This window comes from Mus caroli, unplaced genomic scaffold, assembly GCF_978045245.1.
Source record: "Mus caroli unplaced genomic scaffold, Mus_caroli_1 scaffold_10, whole genome shotgun sequence".
Taxonomy (NCBI): Eukaryota; Metazoa; Chordata; class Mammalia; order Rodentia; family Muridae; genus Mus; species Mus caroli.
Genome location: NW_028227265.1, coordinates 12,481,865 through 12,508,628, shown reverse-complemented (window position 1 = coordinate 12,508,628; position 26,764 = coordinate 12,481,865). Strand labels below are relative to the sequence as shown.

The 26,764-nt window shown below is 48.1% G+C and overlaps 1 protein-coding gene across 1 annotated transcript; it reads left to right on the top strand.

Moving 5' to 3' along the window:
• Positions 1–1,510: 1,510 nt before the first annotated feature.
• Positions 1,511–17,821, top strand: Atmin (ATM interactor). Its single transcript, XM_021170704.2, has 4 exons — positions 1,511–1,869; positions 10,261–10,386; positions 12,094–12,293; positions 13,632–17,821. Exons 1-4 carry the CDS (start codon positions 1,546–1,548, stop codon positions 15,436–15,438), a joined length of 2,457 nt encoding a protein of 818 aa, XP_021026363.1. The 5' UTR covers positions 1,511–1,545; the 3' UTR covers positions 15,439–17,821.
• The last annotated feature ends 8,943 nt before the right edge of the window (positions 17,822–26,764 follow it).

The following is a 26,764-nucleotide window of genomic DNA, read 5'->3' as shown; positions in this document are numbered from 1 at the left end:
TAAGAAAGCAGGCTGAGCAAGCCAGTAAGCAGCGCCCTTCCATGGCCTCTGCATCGGTTCCTGTCTCCGGATCCCTACCCTGTTTGAGTTCCTGTCTTGATTTCCTCCAGTGATGGACTATGATCTGGAAGTCTAAGCCAAATAAACCCTTTCCTCCCCCAACTTGCTTTTTGGTCATGGTGTTTTATCACAATAGAAACCCTAACTAAGGCTTAAAGACATTTCCTCCATACATACCTTTTTAAGGGGGTGGGGGTGGTTTGATTTGTATGAGTGCTTTGTTTGCATCTGTGTATGTGTACCACATTCGTGCCTGGGAACTGGAGTTATGGATGGTTGTAAACCACCATTTGGGTGCTGGGAATCAAACCTGTCCTTTGTAAGAACATTAAGTGCTCTTAACCACAGAGCCATCCCCCTAGCCCCACTAGCTCCCTTTGACCACTCTCTTGACCAGTCAATCACATACAAAGAAGTCATTCTGCCCACAAGGTTCATGAGTGGCTGAATGGGAACTGCCGAAGCCCTTGCACTTGCTGGGGTATTTATTCTACTTCTAGCTCTTCCTGGTACAGTTGGCAGGAATCTGAACAAGAAAGCCTAACGTCATACTGAACAATTCTCAAAAATGCCTGCTTCAGAATTCCTGAGTATTTCTGAGTATGTTCCCAAGGCAAAGGGACTCTGCAGTTGAGCCATTGGCCCTGTGATACCCAGGTCCAATGTAGTAGGTGGCATGATGACGATAGATGTCGGTTATGAAATGTGACAGACTCAACTTCCCATTCCTGATTTTGGTGCAGAGGAAGGGCCATTGGCAAAGAAATGCAGGTGACCTCTAGACACTGGAAAAGGCAAGATCCTTGGAAGAACAAGCCCAGCTGACACCTTGCTTTCAACCGACTAGATCCACTTCAGACTCGTCCCTCTTCAGAGATAAGAGAGAAATAGTCTGTGGGGGCTGGGCTGTAGCTCAGCTGGCAGAGTACACGTCTAAGGCACTGGGTTCGATCAATCTTTAACGCTACCAGCCAGGCTTAGTAAAACCCCAGGACTACGGAGGTAATGGTAAGAGAATCAGGAGTTCAAGGACTCCTTGATTATATGGGGATTCTGAGGCCAGACGCGGCCTCAAAGAATAAGATAAGTTTGTTTTGTTTTGTTTTTAGTGTGCTGCCGATCAAATCCAGGGCCTTAAGCATGCTAAGCAAATAGTCTACAATATAAAATTAATTCCTAATAACAATAAAGCAACGGTCAAAAAAAAGGTTAAACCTAAAAGCATCTCTTTCTCTTCTATCCAGCTGTTGCCTGAGCTCAGGTCCCTAGGAAGAAGAAAGTGTGGGTTCATGGAACCCATCCAATTCACCTGTTCTCCCAGCACTTGGGACTTTAACCTCCAATACGCGCTCGCCGCGGCCGGCGGGCGGCGCTGCGGCCACCGACCGGCCGGATGCTAATGAGCCCGGAGGCCCCGCCCCCTGCCGGAAGTGGCTGCGGCGGGGGCGGGCACTGCGAGAGGGGCCTGGCGGCCGTGCGGGAGCCATGGCGGCCACGGAGGCGGCGGCGGCCGAGTCTGCGGGTCCGGCCCCGGGTGTCCCGGCCACGCCGGCGAACACGCGGGGAGCCGCCGCCGCCTCTAGCCCGTGGAGGCCGCCCGAGTCGCGACTGCAAGGCAGCCGACCGAGACCGGCCAGGGCTCGGGCCGCGGCCCCGGTGCCACCGGCCCGGGAGCTGATCCAGCCGACTGTGAGCGAGCTGTCCCGGGCTGTGCGCACCAATATTCTGTGCACCGTGCGCGGCTGCGGCAAGATCCTGCCCAACAGCCCTGCGCTCAACATGCACCTCGTCAAGAGCCACCGACTGCAGGTGAGCGGGCCGCGGCGGGGACGCGGGCGCGGGGTGTGCGGGGTTTGCGCGGTGCCCTGCCACCTGCGCCCGACCGAGCACGGCGAGAGCGCGGGGGAGCGCGCACACGCACCGGGCAAGCAGCTTCTCGGTGGCGTGCCCACAACACCTCGGGGAGCCTGCCTGTTTACTCAGGTTGCAAGGATGAGCGACAGGTGATGTCGCCAAGGCATCCAGATGCAACCCCGCAGGCTTTCCGCCCCTCCCACGAAACTGCCGGTGGGTCCTACCTGGTCACTCAGAAGCGGCTGCGGGTTGGACTCTGGGCACTTGAGCTGCAAGTTTCACGGGGTTGCTGAGATCAACTCTGCTCAGGAAGGAGAGGGGAGGGAGGTTTCTCCCGTGGATCTGTAAGGAGGAGGTTCACCGGTAGATGGTATGACGGATGGTATGACCAAGACCTCTCCGTGTTACATAAATGGGGACGATGGCTTTCAAACCTATGGTATACCCTGGAAGCTTGGGGGAGGAAATCAGATGTTAGGGCCCCCATGCCAGACCTGTTAAGTCACAGCTTCTCAGCTTTTACAGTAGGAAGCTTCCTTTCACCATCAGGTCTCTGTGCCCCCCGTGCTCCAACTGGAAAACGCAAGTCACTGAAAGCAGTTTTGTGCGCCTTTCCCCCGGTCAGATTTGAGTCATTACTTGGAGGGTTGCAGGATCTCTCTGACCTTCAGGTAAATTCACCTTGGGCATCCCCCACCCCCACCCCAGAGAACTCCCCAACTGTAACTTTTAGGTTTTACTCTGTAGTAGGGCCAATAAGTGTACTGTTCTTGAAGGGATGCCCTGCCTTTACTTAGCAGCTGGGCACAAGAGGCAACAGTGATCTCAGGGAAAGGTCAGTCCGGAAATGTCAGCAGGGGCAAGCTGAGGAAGTTCTGTGTAAAGGTTTGTTCCAGAACACAACTCACTTCAGGCTCCAACCTGCAGCTTCCTCTTTCATCCTAAATGTTAAATTCTCTTTTCTGTTTTAAATCTTTCTGATTTAGCGGGGTGGAGAGTGAGTGTGCCTGTAATAATTCCATGGCCTAATCCCTCAGTTCCTTACAACTTGCATTCAACAACTGGAACCAGCCTTCAGTGTTGTCCCCCTTGCTGATAGGATAGTTCATGTCCTTGTATAGCCCAAACTGTCCTCAAACTTAACTATGTAGCTGAGGATAACCTTGAACTCTTGATCCTCCTGCCCTAAATGCTCCTGAAGTCTCCTAAATGCTGAGGCTGCCGACATGCATCATCATGCCCATTTTTATTTAGTGCTTGGGATCAAACCCAGGATTTCTAGGCAAGCACTCTTCTGGGCTCCAGCTCCAGCTCCAGCCCCAGCTCCAGCTCCAGCCCCAGCCCCAGCTCCAGCTCCAGCCCCAGCCCCGGCCCCAGCCCCGGGTGATTTCTGATCACAAAACAAAGCTGCTGCTCTGACCAAGGGCATCCTTGGTGTTGGCCACAGTGATTCTAGCCAGCATTTCTTAGCGAAGTGTTTGTTCTTTAATCTGGACCTGCTATTGGGGGAGCCCTGTACCCCCACAACTTGGTTCTGCCTTGGAAGCACAGAGATGCCACTGGCTGTGGTGAAGTGGTGTGATAATGTACATTAGATTGGTGCTCACAGCTCAGAAATACACAGGAGGACAGGTATGACACGTGACAGGAAGAACATGTCTGAGCCAGTACAGGTTTGGTTTGGTTCAGTTCAGTTCTTAGGCAGAGTCTTGCTATGGAGCCCTGTCTAGCCTGAATTCACTCTGTAGACCAGAGTAGCCTAAACTTACCGGGAGTGTTCCTGCCTACCCCCAGGTGCTGGGACTACAGTGTGTACCACCATGGCCCGCTCTAGCAAGTGTGGACATCAGCAGTCAGATGTTTACTCAGATTTGAGTATGTCAGAGTACCAGAGTCCTCTCTGGCCTAGAGCCTGTGTGAAGTATGTCATTCTTCCCAGACTCTTCATGCGCTTTTCAGATTCTCTTATCTAGAGACAGCAGTGAACGGCCTGGCCCACTCCTGAACCCAGATATTGGACAACAGAAAGACGGGCTGTTGGGAGAAGATTCCTGCTTGGTCTCTGGAAGCTTCGTTTAGCAGTATTTAAACTGCCTCAGGGTTTCCTATGGCTGTCGTTTCCCTGTCTGGCAGCTCACTTCCTTGTAACCTCTGCCTTGGTAACCTCAGGGCCCCACAGCTCCTAGGCATCTGTTGTCTGATGGAAAGGGAGTCTGTTTTTGTTTTTGTTTTTGTTTTTTCTAATGCAGGGGCCTGTGTGACATAGCCATACTTTTGTGGTAAGGCCTCAGAGTCGCAGCTCTATGTATCCTCAAGCTGGCCGCTACACAGAGGCTTTTCAGTTCAATTCTTGACATGTGTTATCCTCAAAATATTATGAGGAAAGAAAACAGTGTCATGAGGACACATGGTCCCCAGAAAGAAGGCCCTGTGTGTTTGGGGACCATGATTGATCTCTGCAGCCCCCTGTTAGCTGAGTTTCTTCAACTCAATGGGAATTCTCATTGTCTTGGCTACAGCTACTTGAGTGATTCTGATTGTGTTCCTTGTTTTTCTATTTCCCTGGCTGTGATAGTCTCTCTCTCTCTCTCCCCTACCAGTTGTTGTATGGTCGTTATATTCTAATCTACCACGCAGCCTAATACCCAAGCCCTTCTGAAGCATGGCCAATCAGGCCGAGGGATTGCAGGCCGCCTTTGGTTTGATGCAGGTTCTCAAAATAAATGGCCATGTCCCACGCCCTGAAAGGAAGTGTGGACATGTCATCAGCCAGCCACGCCTGCAGTGGGCTCAGCAGAGAGCGATGATGCAGTGGAGAGCGAGCTAAAATGATCCAGAGGAAGAGTGGGAGGAAGTAGGATCTGCCTGGCTGCTGGAGAGGCATTTGAAAGCAGGGCAGGGCACAGGGGGGCACTTCCAGAACCTGTTATCAAGTGGCATGTGGCTTCTTAAGCCCCGCCAGCATAGTGATCCTGTGTTCTGCTTCAGACAGGGGTATGTGGCCAGTGACTTAGAAAGGTCGCGGCAAGCTGCTCCATAAACCATCTCTTATGACGAATACTGACTTCCGGTTTCGAGTGGGCTGCTAGGGCCGTGAGGTGCTAGGAAGCTTCTGCCTCCATCTTTATGGTCTTCTTGACTCTGCTCTTCAGCCACACACCCTTTGCCCTCCCTTTTCTGCTCTTTATTTTTATTGTCTCATTTGTGTGTGTGTGTGTGTGTGTGTGTGTGTGTGTGCATGTCAAAAGCATGGATGCTTACCGAGGCCAGAAGCCAGCACTGGGTCCCCTGGAGCTGGAGTTACTGTTGGATGTGAGCTTCTAGCTGCCACATGGGTGCTAGACACCAAACTCTGCAGGATCAGCAAATGCTCTTGACCACCGAGCCACCTCCCTGGCCCCTCCTCCTTCTGTCCGGGTCTCTTTTCCAGGCTTGTTTTTTGGAGGCTTAGTTCTGTGGTGCTAAAGATGGAACCTGGGGACTCACTCCTGCTGGCAAGTGCTCATCCCTGAGCTACACCCTTGGTCCCCACCATCTTAGTTTTGGGGACCGTCTTCTCTTCTGCAGATTCTTGAAACATTTAAATATTGTTATTTAAATTTATTACTTTTTTTTTTTTTTTTTTTTGCTTTTTGGAGACAGGGTTTGTCTGTGTAGACTTGGCTGTCCTGGAACTCACTCTGTAGACCAAGCTGGCCTCGCACTCAGAAATCCGCCTGCCTCTGCGTCCCAAGTGCTAGAATTAAAGGTGTGCGCCACCACTGCCCGTCTTAAGTTTATTACATTTAATATTAGTAATGATAATATTATTTTAATAAAATGTTCCCACATTTCCATCTGACAGAGGAATGTTGGCTGGGAGTAGAGCATCCTATGAGCAAAAGGAGCCTACAGCAGTAGGAGAGTCAAGGAATGAGTGAGAGAGTGGACCCTCGTTCCAACCACAGACACAGCGAAGCCCTGAGTCCCCAACTGTCACGTGTCCTTGACTCTGCAGAGGACAGCAGAGGGAATGCTACTCTCCTGCCTTATGTGGTGTGCAGTTCTCTCCCCTCCCCAGCTGACCTTTGAATTCACTGTCTCAGAACAGTAAAAAGAAACCCCAAAGCCCTGTGGGCACCTATGATAAAAGAGGGAAGTGTGGGGTGGTGGTGGGTGGATGCCAGGGTGGAGGGGTTTAGTATCCATTTGAATGAGTGCTGTTGTCTCAGCCCCGCTTAAACTGCACTTCCAGGTCTGGTGGGCCTCCTGCGCACTGCTCACAGAACACAGGCTCACCGGAACATTTCCTGGGTTCACAGTACTCAGAGCCAGTCAGTTACACAAATGAAAAGGCTGGGCAATTAAAACTACAGGCTGAGCACCTGAAATACTCCAAATCCAGAACTCTTTAGCCACCAATCTGAAGCTTGAAGAAAAGCTCCGGTTTAGGAGGGTTTGGGGTTTTCCAACTAGAGACACGGAGACAGTAAAGTCTATGCAAATACTTGAATCTCAGAGTCAGTTCTGGGCCCCAGCACTTTGTAAAGGGCATTTCAGTCTGAGATCCATTAGGTATGAAAGGAAGGCAAGGAAGGCTGGGGACCTGAGTGTCTCGGGCCCTGAAGTGTGGCCATGGGTGGCATCGGGGAGCTGCTGGAAACGGACTGGACAAGGTAGTGGCGTGGTTGAAGGTACATTAAATATCTATCTGGGGGCAAAAATTTAACATTTTAAATTTAATTTTAAAATATTAATTTAAAAAATAGCTCAATGGTTAAGAGCGAGTGCAGCTTTACAGTGGACCGGGTTCAGTTCCCAGCACCCACAGAGATACTCACGACCACATGCAACGCTAGTTCCAGATGACCTGACACCCGCTTCTGGCCTCCACAAGCTCCTGCTTGTTTGTGGCATGCAAAAACTCATGCCTGCACACACAGTGCTTCAGAATAAATCTTTATCTTTATGTTTTTAAAAGATTTATTTATTATATATACAGTGTTCTGACTTCTTGTATACTTACACAGAAGAAGAGGGCACCTTTGGCAGAACAGCCCTTGTTCTTAACCTCTGAGCCATCTCTCCAGCCCCAGAATAAAATTATATATATGGCAAAATATGCAGGATGCCAGTTCAATTTTGGGGCACATTTAACAGCTTAGGACCTGATGAAGGAGACATGTGAATTAAGGAGTTGGGAAGCATCTTTCAGTTGAACACATACCTATGTCTTTCCTCTCATTGATGATACTGGATGGGGAATGCATGTGTTGGTTCAGTCAGTTGTTTTCCATTAAAACAGATGGTAAATTAGTAAATGAAATGAGGTCGGTGATGAGAGACAGTATTGGTTGTCATAACATAGTGAGTGCCAGTGTTCAACAAAAACTGTCACTTAGACCAGTGGTCCTCAACCTGTGGGTCGTGGCCCCTTTGGGGGCAGGGATAGTAGATATTTACATTACAGTACAGATATATACATTCATAACAGTAGTGAAGTTAGAGTTCTAAAGTACCAACAAAATCATTTTATGGTCAGGTTCACCAGAACATGAGGAAATGTATTAAAGGTCGCAGCATCAGGAAGGTTGAGAACCACTGAGTTAGACCTTCACAGGGGAACTCAGATTAGAGGGATCAGGGGGGATTGGAATCACACGCTTTGGTTCAACAGTGATTAAATACTGGAAACAAGAGAAGGGAGACTTCTTTGAGAGACCACTTAAATACTGAAGTGAATATGAGTTTCTAGACCACCAGTTTTCAACCTGTGGGTCCAGAGCCTTTCACAGGGGTCACATACCAGATATCCTGAGTGCACAGCAGACAGAGGAAGCTGGGTCCAGGGCCTGCGGCACCTCTTAGCAGGATGCCAGAGGTATGGGATTCCTAGGTGTTCTGCAGCAGCTGCCACCTGAACCTGCCACTCAGTTCTTTCTCTGATGGCCTGGAGACAAGCAGGCCACGGCCCACCCCTCCTTTGCAGCCAGCTGGGAGGGAGCAGACAAAAATTAGGTCTGAAGCCACCAGTAGTCTGAGGTGTGGGTAGCCACACAGAGGACCTGAATTTGATCCCCCATGGAGCCCAAGTGAGAATGCCTGGTGCGGTAAGGTAGCGTGTGCCTGGAATCCAGGACTAGCAAACTCCAGCCAATGAGAGAGAGACACTGATTCCTGAGGGCGTCACCCAGCGTGCTCTCTGACCTCCACACATAGGACATACACATGCATTTACATTTCTTAAAACTTCCAGTTGATGTCACTTATAGCCTGGTGTGGTGGTATGTGTACGTTCAGAGGCTGAGGGAGAAGGCTAACTTAAGCCTCAGAGCCATCCCCAGCAACATTAAAAGTCATGTCTCTTACAATACTTTATTATTATTATTATTATTATTATTATTATTATTATTATTGGCTGGCTTACTTGTGGTTGTCAGAGAACAACTTTTAAGAAATGGTCCGTGCCTTCTACCGTTAGTTCTGGGGATTGGACTCTGTCCATGGGTAACATGGGGCATCTCCCTGGCCCAGAGTTAAACAAACGAAGAAATCAGATACAGCATTTTAAAAGCTAGACATGGTAACACAAATATTCCAGGCTACTTCTGAGTCTGAGGTAGATGGAGAAGTTCAAGGCCAGCCTAGACTACTTGGTGAGGCATTATAAAGGGAAGTTAGGGAGGAGGAACTGGATATGGTAAAATGCTGGGTTAAGAAAAACTGAGTTGTACTTAGGAAAAACTTAGCAGAATTGGGGAGGTGGCTCAGTGGTTAGTATTGGCAGCTGACAGCCATCTGTAATCTATAACTCCAGTCCAAAGGATCAGATGCTCTCTCCTGGCCTCACTGGGCACCAAACCACGCAAGATGCCCATATACATAAAACAACAGAAGGGTTAATAGGAAGTACATAAGACCTTGTGTTGCTTGCTCATTACACCGCCAACAGCCAGAACCTACATCAGACTATTTTAAATACTTTAGGTAATAGGTTAATAATCAGATCCAAGTCCTAGCTGGGGATACAGCTCAGTGCTTGAACACTTGCCTACTAGCATGTATGTGGACCTAAGTTCAGTCCTCAGTACAATGGGGGCGGGGAGGGGGGTCAGACTAAAGTGCATGTGATGCAGACACGAGGACCCAAGTGTGGGGCCACGCCTACATTAGTGCTGGCTGGGAAGGTAGCCAAGAGGAATGCTGGAACTCCTTAGCCACCAGCCTCACGTTCAGTGAGTATCAGTCAGGGTTCTCCAGTAACTGAGCTTACAGAATGTGTGTGTGTGTGTGTGTGTGTGTGTGTGTGTGTGTGTGTGTGTATGTATATATGATCTATTAGAATGACTTACAGGCTGCAGTCTAGCTAATCTAACAATGACTGGTTGTGAACAGAAAGTTCAAGAATCAAGTAGTGCTCGGTCCACAAGGCTGAAAGTCTCATCTGGTCTTCAGTGTGTGCTGGAATCCCGAGGAAGTAGGCTCCAGTGCCAGTGAAGGGATGCTGTCCTAGCCAGGAGAGGGCAAGCAGGCAAAGAGCAGAAGCTTCCTGCTTCTGTGTTCTTATATAGACTCCAGCAGAAGGTGAGGCGTACATTGAAGGTGTGTCTTCCTACCTCAGATGTCCAGACTGGGAGTGGATGTATCCATTTCAAACCAAGCAGAAGGATCTCTCACAGGGTGACCTCCAGTTATGGATTATAGCTCATTCTAGATGAAGTCAAGTTGACAACCAAGAGTAGCCATCACGGTAAGGGACCATGTCTCCAAAAAATAGGACAGAGGACCAGTGAAATAGCCCACCAGGTCAAGGTGCTGGGCTACCCAGCCTGATCACCTAAGGGCAGTCCCTGGACACATATGACAGAACAAAGGACTTTGACAAGTTGTCCTCTAACTTGCACATGTGTTCTGTGGCATGTGCATACACATACTAACTCAACAAACATAATTCTTGAAAGTAAAGGTAAACTGGAGACTGGTTTAGGCCTGATGCTGACCTCTGATCCTTATACATCTACACACCGTGCATGCTTGTGCAGACTCTTACACAGTAAAAAACGGAAACCACGGTGCTCCCAGCGAGGCCCATATCCTCCTCACAGGAGTCTTCTCAGGGGCGGAGACAGAGTATGGGTGAGGGTGACACCCAGGAACAAGCACCACCTGGGCTGTGGGGCCTGGGAGGGCGGGCTGTGTCTATCAGCAGCCTGGTGTGATGGGTTGGTAAGACAGTGACTGAGCCAGGTGTGGTGCAGCAGAAACCTTTAGTTCCAGGCAAATCTTTGATTTTGAGGCCAGTTTGGGCTACATAGAGAGACCCTACCGTAAAAAAAAAGCTGATGATGCTGGGCTTTACCTTTGCAGGATGGCATAGTAAACCCGACGATAAGGAAAGACTTGAAAACTACACCGAAATTCTACTGTTGTCCAATCAAAGGATGTCCTCGAGGCCCCGACCGACCATTTTCTCAGTTTTCTCTGGTTAAACAGGTAAGTGACTAGCTATACTTTTCCCAAGGTGTATGTGTTCATTACTTTGCTATTACCATGATCAAACGCTACGACCCCGCTGGAGAGACATGGTTAAGGGCATTGGTTGCTCTTCAGAGGGCCTGCATTCAGTTCCCAGCACCCATGTGGCGAAACTTACAAATGTTTCTAGCTACAATTCCCAGAAATCCCACCTTCTCTCCTGGCCTCTGTAGGAACTGCACACATGTTGTACATGCATTGTAAAATACACATAAAATAAAAATAAATGATTTTTTAAAATAAGTAAATGAATGAATGGAAACAGCATGCCTTGAACAGCCTACAGAAGGACTTGGCTGCGAGCACAGCAGCAGGCATAATGGTGGAGCAAAGCTGATGGTCATGGCTTAAACTGCAAGCAGGAGGCCGAAAGAGTAAACTAGGAACAGCTTGTGGCTCTGAAACCTCAAAGGCCAGCCCAGTGCTGTACTTTCACAAACTACACGGAGCCTCCAAACATAACCAAACAGCGGCGCCAGTCCACTGTGGGGCAAGGATTCAAATACCTGAGCCCGGGAAGCCGTCAAACCAGCACAGTGGCATACAGATGGCATCAACTCAGTGTGTGCTGTACCTGCTGAGCAGGCGTAACCAGAGATCCAAGTGTGAGTTGTGTGGAAGTCGCTGGCCAGGTCCCACACAGTGGTTCCTCAGTGTGAAATGCCCATACTCAGGTCTGTAGAGGAAGAAACAGACAATCCAGCCAAGAGGTAGAAAATGGACGCTGCACACCTGTGAGTATACGTGCCGAAGGGCAAGAGCAGACAAGAAGCCAGTAAGGAGGAACCATCGAAGACCTCCCAGAGAGAGGCTGCTGTCCTGTGAGGAGGAGGGGATCCATCTGCTGAGGAAAGAAAGACTGAGGCGGAAGCAATGGAGCCTGAGATGGAGAGATGGCTCAGTGGCTAAAAGCACACACTGCTCCATTCCCAGCACCCATTCCAGGTGGTTCAAAGCCACCCGGAGCTCCATGGAAATCTCATCTGCCCTCTGGCCTCACCAACAGTGGACTCATGTTTGCATGCATGCACACAGATGCACGCAAATAAAAATAAGAATTTAATGAACAAAAATGAAGTGGTTCCTGCCATTCTGCAGTCTTGAGGTCACTGCAGAGACTACATCTTAGTTGGGGTTACTACTGCTGTGATGAAACACCACAATCATAAAAGCAAGTTGGGGAGGCAAGGGTTTATTCAGCTTACACTTCCAGGTCATAGACCATCACTGGAGGAAGTCAGGGTAAGAACTCAAGCATGGCTGGAACCCGGAGCCAATGCAGAGGCCACAGAGGGTGCTGCTGATCATGGTCTGCTCAGCCTGCTTTCTTGTAGAACCCAGGACTATCAGCCCAGGGATGGCACTGCCCACGATGGTCTTACGGAGGCTTCCTCCTTCCAGATAACTCTAGTTTATGTCAAGTTGACATAAATCTAGCCAACTCACTGTATATTCTTGCCCACAGCATTTAAGTGTAGTTGAGAGTCTGGATACATGGGTTGGTTCCAAGGCAGCCTGCCCACTGTGCATAAGGAGAGGCATATGTTAGACTGGGGTTTGTCTACTGGCAAATGCGGTACCTGGTAATCCTGGGGACATTGAGTGTGTGGGCGGATCTCAGTGTGATGCTGTCTCTTGTCTTCATCCCACCCATATTCTCTGCAGCACTTTATGAAAATGCATGCAGAGAAGAAGCACAAATGCAGTAAGTGCAGTAATTCCTATGGCACCGAGTGGGACCTGAAAAGACACGAGGAGGATTGTGGCAAGACCTTCCAGTGTACGTGCGGCTGTCCCTACGCCAGCAGAACTGCACTACAGTCTCACATCTACCGAACTGGCCACGAGATCCCTGCAGAGCACAGGTAAAACAGAGAGATGCGGTTGAATAGCTGTAAATGGGACCTCCTGACAAGCCAGCCACAAAGGGAACGGAAGGAACAGGGGAAGGAACCTGTGGCTTTAACATGGGTGCTTCTGGAATGGCAGCAGAAATAACGGAGGAGCCCCTAGACCAGGCTCCTCTTTATTTTTTTTATTTGAGGCTGGACCTAATGATAACAAGTGTGTCCCCCTGGTGCACCCCCCAGGTGCTGGGGGTACAGGGGTGTGTGTGTCTGTGTGTGTGTGTGTGTGCGCGCTGCAGTGCCCAGCACAGCCTGAGAAGCTGATGCAGGTGCTTTGTGTTTTGAAGATTTCTATTTTTACTTGTGTGTGTGTGTGTCAGTATATGTATGTGAACGACATATGTATGCAGGTTCCTGCAGAGGCTAGAAGAGGGCATTTGGAGCCCCCGGAGCTGGAGTTACTGGTGGTGCTGATGTGGGTGCTGGAAACCAATCAGATCCCCTGGAAAGCAGCAAGTGCCCTTAACCACTGAGCCACCTCCCTTCCTGTTCCCATCTGAAAAGCTCGACTTCCAGCATCTTCTCTAGAGAGAGAGGTTGCTGAGAGCTCAAAGTGAGACTGTGACTGTGTGTTTCATTTGTCTGTATCCTCACATTCTGTGGAGCTGAGGACTGACTCGGGGCCTCAGGAATGCTGGGCAAGGTCCAGCCTTTCTTCTTTAACTCCAGCCCTGGACGCACTCTGTACCTTAGGCTGCTCTTAAATATCCTGCCTCAGTCTCCTGTGTAGCTAGGATTATAATTACAGGCTCAGCCTTAACTTTCATTTTAAAATAACAAATTTATATTTGGTGAAGTGGCTTTCTGCTGTAGGTGTGATGCTTATAAGCTTCTTGGTTTTAAAGTTCCTGATTTTAAAGCTCTGACCTAAGGGACCGGAGAGATGGCTCAGTGAGTAAAGGCTCTTGCCTTCAGGCCTGACAGCCTGAGTCTGAGCCTCAGGACCCACGTGGTAGAAGGAGGGAACCGACTCCTGCGAGTTGTTCTGACCTCTACACAATGAATGTGCTGTGACACACATGCACACACATAATAAATAAATGTAATTTAAACATGGAATTGTTAAAAGCTCCTCCTTGAAAATGAGTGTATTTAACATATGCATGAAATCCCTTAGGAGACAGAGCAAAGAGGTTCCAAAAGTTAAGCCAGAGTTAAGCAGCTCCAAGCCACCCATCACTCTAGCTCCAAGGAGTCTGGTACCCATTTCAGCCTGTCACCATGTACACATAACACAGAGACACATGCACGCACGTCTTAAAATTGAATTTATTTTTGCTTTCTTACTGTTTCCAGAGACCCACCTAGTAAAAAAAGGAAAATGGAAAGCTACCTACAAAACCAAACGTTGTCCAGTAAAACCACTGAACCACTGAGCGACCAAGCAGCCCCGCGCCAAGGTGCTCCTGAAGCAGATGCTCTGGAGGTAAAGCCTGCAGCATCCCTCGAAGACTCCTGTAGCTCCCACACCAAAAAGCAGAGCATCTCGACGCCTCCCAGGTGTCCCCAGAAGTTGCTGTTACCAAAGCCCAAGGTGGCTCTGGTTAAACTTCCGGTCATGCAGTTTTCCCCTGTGCCTGTCTTTGTGCCTACAGCGGATTCCTCGGCCCAGCCTGTGGTGTTAGGTGTGGATCACAGTTCTGCAGCCAGTGCTCTGCACTTAGTACCCTTGTCGGTAGGAACCTTGATCCTCAGCCTGGACTCAGAGGCCTGCTCTCTGAAAGAGAGCCTACCTCTCTCAAAAATTATCAGTCCTGTTGTTGAGCCAATGAATACAGGTGTTCAAGTGAACTTGGGTAAAAGTCTGTGTAGTCCTTTACAAGAGGTAGGGAGTGTGTGTCAGAGGACCAGCATTTCCTCAAGCAACGTGCAGACAGATCTGACCTATGCCTCAGCCAACTTGATACCCTCTGCTCCGTGGCTCGGCCCTGATTCCTCTGTGTCATCCTGTTCTCAGACTGACCTGTCGTTTGATTCTCAAGTGTCCCTTCCTGTTAGTGTCCACACCCAGACGTTGGTGCCCAGCTCTAAGGTCACTTCATCCATAGCTGCTCAGACAGATGCATTTATAGATGCCTGTTTCCAGCCTGGTGGGGTCTCCAGGGAAACCCAGACCAGCAGGATGCAGAACCGCACAAACGACTCAGTGCCAGTGGGCCACACTGGCCTGTGTGGGGACATTTTTGAAAGCGTGCATGCGTCTTACAGTGTGCCCACTGACACCATCATGAGTAGCAGCTTAGTTGCAGAGACAGGGACTCACGGTCTGCCACCTCAGAGTGACCCTAAGATCTTAGGCCAAGTCATGGAAAAGTCTGCACCTGTGTTAAACTTCAGTGCCCAGAACGGCATGCTTCCTGCACAAACCATGACAGATAATCAGACCCAAACCATAGATCTACTGAGTGACTTGGAAAACATCTTGTCAAGTAACCTGCCAGGTCAAACACTGGATAACCGGAGTCTCTTGTCCGACACAAACCCTGGGCCTGACGCCCAGCTCCCGGCTGGCTCAGCGCAGAATTCTGGGATTGATTTTGATATTGAAGAGTTCCTCTCAGCCTCCAATATCCAGACCCAGACTGAGGAGAGTGAGCTCAGCTCCATGAGCACTGAGCCGGTCCTGGAGTCCCTGGACATCGAGACGCAGACTGATGTCTTCCTCTCAGATCCCTCCACACAGCCCTATGGGTTCAGAGCAGGGTCAGGCTTCCTGGGCCTTGAGATGTTTGACACACAGACACAAACAGACTTAAACTTCTTCTTAGACAGTAGTCCTCACCTGCCCCTGGGCAGCATCCTGAAACACTCCAGCTTCTCCATGAGTACCGACTCCTCTGACACAGAGACCCAAACTGAAGGAGCCTCCCCTGCTCAGCACGGACCTGCTCTGGAGAGCAAGGTCCAGTTGAGCAGCACAGAAACACAGACCATGAGTTCTGGCTTCGAGCCCCTGGGGAACTTGTTCCTCACCAGCAACGAAACTCAGACGGCAATGGATGACTTCCTTCTAGCCGATCTGGCCTGGAATACGATGGAGTCCCAGTTCAGCTCCGTGGAAACCCAGACGTGCGCAGAGCTGCATGCTGTCTCCAGCTTCTGAAGGTGCAGCCAGGCATCCCCGCTCCATATGCGTTTAGAATATGGGCTCAAGGACAGCGGCACCAACTGGGGATGTAGTCAGTGGGGCAGCTGTTTAGATTCTCTTCAGTTCTTGGTGTTTTGTACTCGTGACCACAAGATTGGTGTGCAAATGTGAGTGTATTATAAAGTGTAAGTGTTGATCTAAAATGTCGCCTACGTTTGCTCCTGTGTAGCTATTTATCTTTTTAAAAAATGCATTTTACACTGTAAAACTTAGAACTGTTTAGCTAATGCCAAGCTTAGCAGGTGGGAGGGGGCAAGCTTTGTGGCTGCTTTAACTGAGTATAGCACACTTAAATGGCATCTCCGCGTAAAGGGCGCCTCAAATGCTCAGACAATGTTTGTGTGGCCGCTAACTCCTGGATGCCACCACCTTGCCTTGTCATGTCCCTCTGACTTGGAAGCACCAGGGAAGCCACAGCTGTCTTTAGCTTTTATGACAGTTTTGAGTCTCTGCTGTCCCTTTCCTCCTGAGCTGTGACTGCCGCCAGCTTCGTGTGTCATCCTCCCAATGTGAGGTTACTGGCCAGTGTGAGAACAGCAAGCACTCAGTGTCAATGGCAGCCTTAGTATGAGGAAGGTATCCAGCTGTGGAGATACCTGCGCACTGTGGACACCCTCGGTTCTGTTCATCTCGGGCTTATCCCGCTTCATGGACGAGCTCTCCTCTGCTCCCTCCAGAGTGTTGATCAAATCTGTGGGATTGCCACGTGCCAGACGGCAGCCAGCTGTGAGCACACAGTGGCTAGAGGGTAGTTCCTGGTCGACCCCAGAGCTTCTAGCTTTCTATAAATTGGGGCTCCTATGACTCCATACTCTTTGTGCTCGGTGAATTTACTAGAACTCAGGGATACTGTTTCTGTGAAGGGTAGGCTGGGTGCAAAGGGGCAGAGGACTTCCACACCTTCGCTAGGCACAGCACCTACCAAGAGTCTGCCTGTTAGCCTTGTAGGAACCTCCAAACTCAGTCTTGTGGGGTTAGTGGCTGCTTCGTTGTGTGGGTAGAGAGTTGCTTAAACCATTAGAGATCAACTTAACCTTGAGTAGTGTCACCCTTCCTGGTGGGTTGGGAGGTAGGGATGAAGCTGAAAATACCCCAACCTTTCGATCATTACTTATTCCTTGGTCTCTCCTGTGATTTGTCCCCATCCTAATGCTACCCAGACACTACCAGCTACCAATGACCTCATAGCAAGCAAAAGCAAAACATTTTTCTGAAGACTTCGGGGTGGGGGGAAGTTGTGAGCAAATATATACGTTACATCACCTCCCCACAGACATCCTTTCTGCTCCACAGTAGACCCTGGGGCCTACCCGACTGCTCCCCATAATGGACTCAGAGACCCTCTAAGAATTAAAAAGGAAGACGTGGGGTGAGGGAAAGGTTTTCCTGCCCAGCCCCCACCAGTATGCTGCACTTGTTATTTTGACAGGAGAAGCATGGCCCACAATGTCTTTCCTTCCACCCACCCCCATCTTCTCCCTGAAAGAAGCTCTTAGGTCTGGCAAGCATAGTATGTGTACCCTGAGACTAGCAATTGTAGAATAGACCCATCTAAAGTATGCTGATCTAGATTCTGTTGTGATGCATTCTTTAAAGAGGGAAAATCTGGAGAGCAATTGCTTCAACGGTTAAGAACACCCTCACTCTGAGGGAAGAGCGAGGTCAAGCCTGCCTTGGGGGGGCTCTGTGCTAAGTAGGTCATGGGTTCATAGCTGGTGCCCACCTCTGAGGCAAATTAAGAATCAGCCCAGCCAGGGGACCTTTCCAGTCTAGCCTGGATGGAAAAGCCCTGTTCTTTTGGCATACGTTTGTGCTGCCAAAAGCTGAACCTTCAAAAATGAAACCTAAGAGGGCTGGTGATGACTCATTAAAGTTGGTATTGCTGCTGTCCTGTCCCATTCACCCGATGCCAAGGACTCAGGAATGGGCTAATAACACACCTGGCAGATGAATGCAACCCAGGAGCTAAACAGTGGTTGTGGCCACAGTCGCCTGTGAATGTGAGTTTCAGAACAGACATAAAGCCTTAACTTAGATTTTCTGTTGTTTTGGACTCATCCACTGCCTTAACGCTCAAGCATCTATTTAAGCCCTCCGGCTGAAGGAGAAATGCATGTCTGCTCGTGGCTCTTTGTAAATATAAGTGCAGCAATCTATGGCTTTTTAAGTTTTTGTGTCTGTGGAGATGTGTCTTAATAGTTACAAGATAAAGAATGGAGCATGTAATTGTCCTTCATGTGCAAGAACTGTCCCCACAAAAATCTTAGTCACCTGAACTCCCCTAAGGTTGTTTGTTTGTGAACATAAATTTGGTGATTAAAGAGAAGCTAGAATTCTACCTTTCTGTGTGAATTTTGTCCACACTTAGGATGCAAGTTTGTTGTTCTTGTGTATTTCAGAAGATAGTAATGAAATGGTTGTGCCCAGGTACCTTCCCGAAAAGACAGTGACACTTTTCCCTGACTAGATACCCCAAGGGATGAAGAGGTGGCACGGTGGTTCAGACACCTTGCTGCCCTTTCAAAGGACCCAAGTGTGATTGCCAGCACCCATAGCACACCCAGCGGTAACTCTAGCTTCAAGGCATTTGCTGCCTTCTGAACTTGGGAGGGCACCCTAAGACACGTGCATACATAACATTCATAAAGTATAAGCCCAGCATAGTGGTACCTGCCTCAGAGGCAGAAATAGGCTAGTTTCTGTGAGTTCAAGGCCAGCCTAGTCTACTTAGCAAGTTCTCAGGGACAGCCAGGGCTGAGTAGTAAGACCCTTTCTCAAAAATAAGCCTCCCTCTTCCCCCTCCCCCTCCCCCCTCTTTCTCTCCCTCTCCTCAATTACTAGGAAGAACAACAATATAAACTAACCAGTAAGTAACCCTAGAGCTCCCTGGGACTAAACCACCAATCAAAGAAAACACATGGTGGAACTTGTGGCTCTAGCTAGATATGTTGCAGAGGAAGGCCTAGTTGGTCATCAATGGGAGGGGAGGCCCTTGGTCCTGTGAAGGTTCTATGTCCCAGTATAGGGGAATACCAGAGCCAAGAAGCAGGAGTGGGTGGGTTGGGGAGCAGAGGGAGAGGGTAGAGGATAGGGGATTTTCAGAGGGAAAGCTAGGAAAGGGGATAACATTTGAAATGTAAATAAAGAAAATATCTAATAAAAAAGATAATTACTAGCTTGCATTTTGAGATAGATATACCTTAGGAATGTTTTAGGAAAGTTCATTATTGTTACTAATTCTGCCTGCCTTTAATCCAGCACTAGCAGGTGGCTCTCTGAGTTCAAGGCCAGCTTCGCCTACAGAGAGAGTGCCAGGACAGCCAGGGCTGTAATACAGAGAAACCCTGTCTCAAAAAAACAAAATAAAAATTCACTCATTCATGCACTCAGAACACGTGATCCTGGTGTAATGGGCTACCTTCTCTCCCTGAACAGCTTAACCCAATCAGTGGCTTTTTGCTGTCATCTACAGGAAAGTCAAACCCGTGTCTCTGCTCCCTTGGATAAAAAGAAAATTTGAGGCTTTGTAGCCTTATATGAAAGATCCTGGGTCAAATTCAATACTACTTTTTCATTTAGAGAAAATAGCCAGCACTGGTCTGGCTGTGAAATCCCTCTAGAAGCTGATGGGGCCAAGTTCTCACTTTGTGTGGACTCGATTAAAAGATTATAATGTTTATATTCATTTCATCCAAACTTGCACATGCCAACTAGCAGCATGGTAGCTGGGAAGATGGCTTAGTGGATAAATGCCCTGCCATACTCACTGGAGGAATGAATGAAGTGGACCAGAGTGGGCATGGCAGCTCACTAGTATGCAATCCCAGAAAGATAAAGATGGGATCCCCAGGGCAAGCTAGACCAGCCTTGGCAACAAGCTCTGAGTTCAACTGAGAGACCGTGCCTCCATGAGTAAGGTGGAGAGAAATTAAGGACGACTCGCATTATCAACCTCCACGTGAAGATGTTCACCCACATACACATGTGCACATACATAGGAATGTACACGTCTGCACATGCAGACCACACACAGACACATGGAAACACACACACACATTCCCAAAGGACACTTGCTACAGATACTTTTTGTTTGTTTGTAAGACAGGGCCTTGTCATGTAGCCCTGGCTGGCACAGTGTAGCTTTAGGCTCCTAAGGCTCAAGCTGGTACATTTAAATCAATGCCCCGAATGCTTGCACAAGGCCTTTAAAGAAATCACCAATGGAACTTTGGAACCGAGGGCTAGGAAATTGCGTTCTCTCTGGGAGAGGACAACATAGACCCCCTCCATACTCCGTATCCAGATGTGACTCCCATTGTTAAATGGCATGAATTTTTGTCTAGTTTCTTCAGCCAATCGCTGCCCAGTACGGTATTCTTAGGACCAAAGAGAGCCACAGTTGTCTGTGTAGCGCTCAAAGGGCCCTTTCTGTTGTCAGGGCTGTCTCTCTCAGCAGACACACTGGTGCCTTAGTTCACACATCAGGACATATGGGCTATGGGACAAATGGAGAGGGTCTCGGGCTCTGGGTTCTCAAGCAGTTAAGAACATGGGCTACACTGAAAGGGGAGCTTTGGGAAGATACAAGGGCCAAACTGGGTGAATGGACAAAGGACACTGTCTGCTTGAACCACATCAGCAAGGCTCCTTGTTCTTTTCAAAGACTACATTTTATATTATCTTACTAAGTAACAAAATAAAACCACTTGTGACTGTGCTAAATCTACAGATTTCAGAGGCTAGCCTACAATAAGCACATTTGACTCTCAGATTAACCTTCAGTTCTCTGAAGCAAGTGACGATTACAAGATGGAAGGCTACCAAATGAACAACGGCAACAAGATCAACAATTTTGAGAAAATGGTAGTCATAGCCCAGAGAGTCTGTCTAAAAGGAAAGCAAGATTGAAAATACATCTCTGAGCCGGGTGTGGAGGCACACACCTTTAATCCCAGCACTCAGGAGGCAGAGGCAGGCAGATTTCTGAGTTCGAGGCCAGCCTGGTCTACAGAGTGAGCTCCAGGACAGCCAGGGCTACACAGAGAAACCCTGTCTCAAAAAAACAAAACAAAACAAAACAAAAAAAAACCACCACCAACAACAACAAAAAGTACATCTCTGGTGACTTATCTCCCTCAAAGTTCTTTGCTCAACATGGGGGAAGGCCTGTTGGCTCTCGAATGGTGAGCCCTAAAGCCTGCTATACACAAATGAAATCTTGTTCTGAGCATGGTATCATCTTGTTGCTGCCACTACTTGCAGCTATTTGAGCTCCGCTATGTGGTGGTCCCGCGGCTGTTCCAGGCCCCAGGTGAGATGTGGATACATGACTGCCTCTCAAATATGTTGGTTAAGACTGGATTTGAAATGGATCTCTCTTACTTTGTCTTTTTTTTCCTGTGCTAAGCAACTTCAGAAAATGTAGACCCCATGCAAAACAAAACAAAAACAAAAACAACCTTGTCAGAAGTCAGTGCATCCAAATCAACTTGTCATGGCCAGATATGTAACCATTCAAATTCTCCTCAGCAGAGCTGGGCAGATGGCTCACTGTTTTAGAGCACTGGCTGCCCTTGCAGAGGTCCTGGGTTCAGTTCCCAGCACTCACCAGGAAGCTCACAAATACCCATGACTCCAGTTCCAGGGGATGGCTTTTTTTTAATTGGATATTTTATTATATTACATTTCAAATGTTATCCCTGAAAGATCCTGACAGAATGTAAAAGGTCACAGAAGCCCTGAAATTGGCAAAATAGATTTCATTGTTAGCAGAACTAGCTTCACTGATTTAGAAAAATAGAGGTGCACAATGCTCTGGCCACTCCTTGAACCTGTGTGTCTGCCAATGTTCTGACCGTTCCTTGAACCCAGGTGTGTGCCCACCTCTGCACCTCACTGCCAGGTGTTTGTGATATTGGTTGTTAAGATAGAGTCAGAAAATCTCCCCAGCAACCACAGCCAGGGCCAATCCTGAGTTACTACACCTGCATTAGACTCTTTCCTTGTTTCCCTCCCATACCCATTTCTTGAGAAATCAATCACTTTACATTGTTTAGATCTGGATATCCCCTACTCCCCCCTTCTCCTCTCCCCCCTGAGGGTCTATAAAAACTGGGACCCCTTTCCCCTCAGGGTCGACTCCTCTACCCCTGTGTGGGATACAAGTCGTCCCCAGAGCTCTGGCTTTCCTGGAATAAAGCCTTGTCTGGTTTGCATCAAGCTTGGTCTCTCATGAGTTCTTGGGGTTCCGCTATTATCCCGAGGCCTGAGCGAGGGGCTCCTCTCAGAGTCTTTCAATCCCCTTTCCCGGTTTCCCCCCTGGAAACCACCTATCCCATCCTCCCTCCCTCTGCTTCCCCACTCACTCCCACTTCCCCCATCCACCCACCCCACCGATCCACTCACTCCCTGCCCTGGCATTCCTCTACATTGGGGCATCAAGCCTTCACAGGACCAAGGGCCTCTCCTCCCGTTGATGACTGACTAGGCCATCCTCTGCTACATATGCAGCTGGAACCATGGGTCCCTCTATGTGTACTCTTTGGTTGATGGCTTAGTCCCTGGGACCTCTGGGGGTTCTGATTGGTTGATATTGCTGTTCTTCCTATGGGGCTGCAAACCCCTTCAGCTCCTTCAGTCCTTCAGAGGATGTTTTTGATGCCTCCTTCTGACCTCCATGTACATGATACACACATAACATGCAGGCGAAACACTCACGAACATAAATCACTCTAGTCAGTTTTCATTCTCAGTAACTTCTCTCTAGAATTGACATTTTTGTATGCCACCAACCTCGGCAAACTACGTTAGGAATTGTTTACACTGCTTTATTTCTGATCTCAGGAATTATTTTTGTCTCGCTGCTTGGAAGTTTGGCACTGCTAGTAAGTAAACTACCCTGGTTTCAATCCCTTTTTTCCATTTGCAGCTTTTTTATAGAAAGGTGTATTTTTGTGTCTTGTAGACACTGAGCCACACAGAAGACTGCATGTACTGCAAGCAGCAGCCTCTTCCCCTGTCCTGGCTGCTCTCAGGCTCTTGGCCACTTTAACAGTATCCTCTCTCCCTAGCCCAGTTTAGCTTGTATCTCTGTAGATGAAGATAACCCAAACCTTGTTCCAGTTTTGTGGAGATTTTAGGCTACCTACCAGCCCTGTGATAAGCTGAGGGAAAGGCAAAAGGTTACTGGAATTTGAGATCCCATTGGGTTCCCAGCCGCTAACACCAACGGGAAGCCATGTGTTCTGTGTGGAGCATGTTACAATGCATGTGTTCTGCCTTGTACTACCTAGAGGTCATGGCCTCACTTGGGTCTAGTCTCTAGTGCTCTGCAAACCAAGCACAGAAAGCGGCACAGGTGATTCCTTCACTTTTGATAAAAACATTTCTGTTGAAACTGACACACGGAATTCTGGCAGGACCAGGTGGGCTTCCCACATGGTTTGGGGCCACTCAAAAGGCTAAATATATATGACGAGCATGCACCACCATGCTGTTTTGTGTAGTCCTGGAGACTGAACCTAAAGTCTTGTGCATGTTAGGCAAGCACTCTGTCCTCATCAAAGCCTCACCACCACCACCACCTCCACCACCACCACCACCACCACCACCACCACCACCACCACCACCACCTCCACCACCTCCACCACCACCACCACCACCAAGGCTCTGGGTCCTATGCAGAAGTGGAGTCAGAATGACTGTAAGAGCCAGAGGTAAGGGATGACTCTGAAGAAACAGTGTCTTCTAGACACAACAGGGCTGACCGATGCACATAGGAGTTTACAGAGACTGTGGCAGCACGCACATGGACCGCACAGGTTCAAGCCAGAGACAGGATCCCAGCACTGAGAGAAGTAAGTAGACATGGGCACCCAACCCTTAACCAAAGAGCTATTTGCAAGTGGTAGTCACTGACAGAAAGGAAAATCTGTTTTCTCCAATGGAGTGTCACTGGGTATATCAACCCCACTCCCGGGCAGGCCCCATGCCCAGGAGGAGTTACACAACACAAAACAAACTTGATTTTGGGGGAATTTTCTTTTGGTTTGGCTTTTTTGTGTATATCTTTTTGTTTGTTTTTTGGTTTTTCGAGACAGGGTTTCTCTGTGTAGCCCTGGCTGTCCTGGAACTCACTTTGTAGACCAGGCTGGCCTTGAACTCAGAAATCCACCTGCCTCTGCCTCCCTAGTGCTGGGATTAAAGGCGTGCGCCACCACGCCCGGCTTTTTGTGTATATCTTATTGGGCTTTTTCTTGTTTGATTTTTGTCTTTGTGGGGTTTGTTTTGGAAAGTGAGAGATGAAGAACATAAAGTTGGTTTGCAGGGTGGTGGAAGGATATGGGATGAAGAGGTGGGAAGAAACATGACCCAAATATATTGTATGAAAAAAAAAATTAGCTGGGCAGTGGTGGCACACACCTTTAATTCCAGCATTTGGGAGGCATAGGCAGGCAGATTTCTGAGTTCGAGGCCAACCTGGTCTACAGAGTGAGTTCCAGGACAGCCAGGGCTACACAGGGAAACCCTGTCTCAGAAAACAAAACAAAAAATAATTTATTTATTTCCAACATATCCGCTTCAAGAAGTGTAGTGAGACACAAACACTCAGCTGCCCTGAAGCACACTAGAGCTTAGATAATGCTTTTGAAAAGAAATTTATGGGCTGGAGAGATGGCTCAGTGGTTAAGAGCTCTGACTGCTCTTCCAGAGGTCCTGAGTTCAATTCCCAGCAACCACATGCTGGCTCACAACCATCTGCAATGAGATCTGATGCCCTCTTCTGATGTGTCTGAAGAGCTACAGTGTACTCCTGTACGTAAATTAGAAAGAAAAGAAAGAAAAGAAAGGAAGAAGTTTATGTAAGACATGATGGCGCCTGCCTTTAATCCCAGCACTCGAGAGGCAGAGGCAGGAGGATCTCTTGAGTTCAAGGCCAACCTGGTCTACAAAGTGAGTTCCAGGACAGCCAGACTTGGTCTCAAAGTGGGGTTGGGGGAGGCTTTATGAAGAGACTCAAGAGCGTAAAATACCACCGGGCATGGTGGCACGCGGCTTTAATCCCAGCACTTGGGAGGCAGCACTTGGGAGGCAGAGGCAAGAGGATTTCTGAGTTTGAAGTTGCTGGCCTACAGAGTGAGTTCCAGGACGGCCAGGGCTCTACAGAGAAACCCTGTCTCGAAAAAAACAAAACCAAAACCAAAAATAAAACAAAAAACAAAACAAAACAAAACAAAACAAAAGAGCATAAAATACCTCCATGCTTTTGCTCAGCAGTTCTTCAAGTGCCAAAAATAGTCATAAATGTGGACAGATTTATATGAAAACTTCAGTATGAGGGAAAACAAAACCTTTAAAATTTAACTCTGTAACGATTACCAGAATAAAGCATCTCTGACGAACAGAACAGCAGGCAGCCATCCGCAAGTCCATTTATGAAGCATGTTAATAATATGGGAAGGAAAAAAATGATCAAAAACTATTGTATGAATATAATACAATATATTAATTAAATATATTGTATTATCTATATAATTTATATAAGTTAAATTATATATAATTTATATGTAATTTTGCAGATGCTGTATCAGGCACTTAACTATCTGGGCAGGGAAGTGATGAATGCAAAAAGCTCTTCATATGTCCACGGAGGCATCCTTGGGGTATTTTGTCTGATTATCTGGTTAAACACACACACACACACACACACACACACACAGATACCTGCCCATATTTCTCCAAATCCTGAGGATCACCTGTCAAGGCCAGTCTGGATTACACTCTGAGATCGCACTTCAAAGAAACAAGGGAGGAGCTAGGGAGATGGGTCAGTGGGTAAAGGAGCCTGCTGCAAGGCCTGACGACCCAAATCCAAATCCTAGGACCCACTTGGTGGAGAGAACTGACTCCAGTCAGCCGTCCTCTGACCTTCAAACATGTGTCATGTCACATTCACGTGTGTATATACACACGTGCACACACAAATGTAATACATTTGTAAAGGCTACTATAATTTCTATAGGCTTACAGCGGGGCTCCTGAGTTAAGTCAGGGCTTTGTGTATGCTAGCAAAGACTCCATCTCCTGTATCCCCAACAAATCTCAGGAAATGTGAGCCCTCTGTTCAGACTGGTCCTCCTCTCAAGTTATTTTAAGGGACTCAGCAGAACAGTGCTTCCTATCATGTGTCTCCACCAAGATCTATAGAACTTTCCAAGTGTTTTATGTACGTTCGAGAGTATGTGTCCACACGTGTGGAGGTCAGAGGGCCACCTTGGATATTGGCCCTCCCCTTCTCCAGTGAGACAGGGTCTTCTGCATTGCTTGTCCATGGTGTGGACCACCAGCTACCAGGGACAGCCTTTCCTGTCCCTGCTTCCCTCTCCCTGGAAGAGCCCTGGCATTATAGATACCCACACCCAATTTGTCTTTCACGTAGGTGCTAGAGATCTGAACTCAGATCCTCACACTTGCATGACAAACTCTCTAACCCACCGAGGCATCTCTCTAGCCCCTTAACAATTCTTTAAAGTTAGAATACAAAATAATTGTCAGGGGCTACAGCACACATGTTGAGGTTAGAAGACAATTTCCAGAAGTCTATTCCCTCCTACCATGAGATCCAGAGACTGAATTCAGGCCATTAGGTTTGTACACAGGCCTTTGCAGGCTGAGCCATCTCAAAGGCCCAGGAATGGATTTCATAATGGTATTTCATTCATAACCTATCCTAATTTGTCCCTCAGAACTTAACTCTTATCTGAATAGAGCACTTTTTCTAATTTTGAAAAACATTTAATTGCTGGATATGTGCATGTGAACACTCTTCAAACTTATCGATCAGTCTGTGAAGCCCGGGGATCGAACTCAGGTCATCACGCTTAGTGGCAGGGGCCTCGACCTGCTGAGCCATCTCACCAGCCCTCAAAGACTTTCCCTTGTCATAATGAAACCCATTACTTTGCATAATAACTTAAAATTTTATATTGTGTGAGCTAGAGAAAGGGCCTAGTAGTTAAGAGCACTGGCTGCTCTTCCAAAGGACCCAGGTTCGATTTCTAGAACCCACACAATAGCTCACAACCATCTCTAACTCAGGTTCCAAGGGATCTGAGGCCTTTTTCTGATTTGTGTGGGCACCAGACACACACACACACACACACACACACACACACATGGAAATATACATGTAGATAAAACATTATACATAAAATAAACCTAACAAAACTTTTGTGACTTAGCCTAGTCTTTCCAAACTGCCTGAAAAAACTCAAGGCAAAGG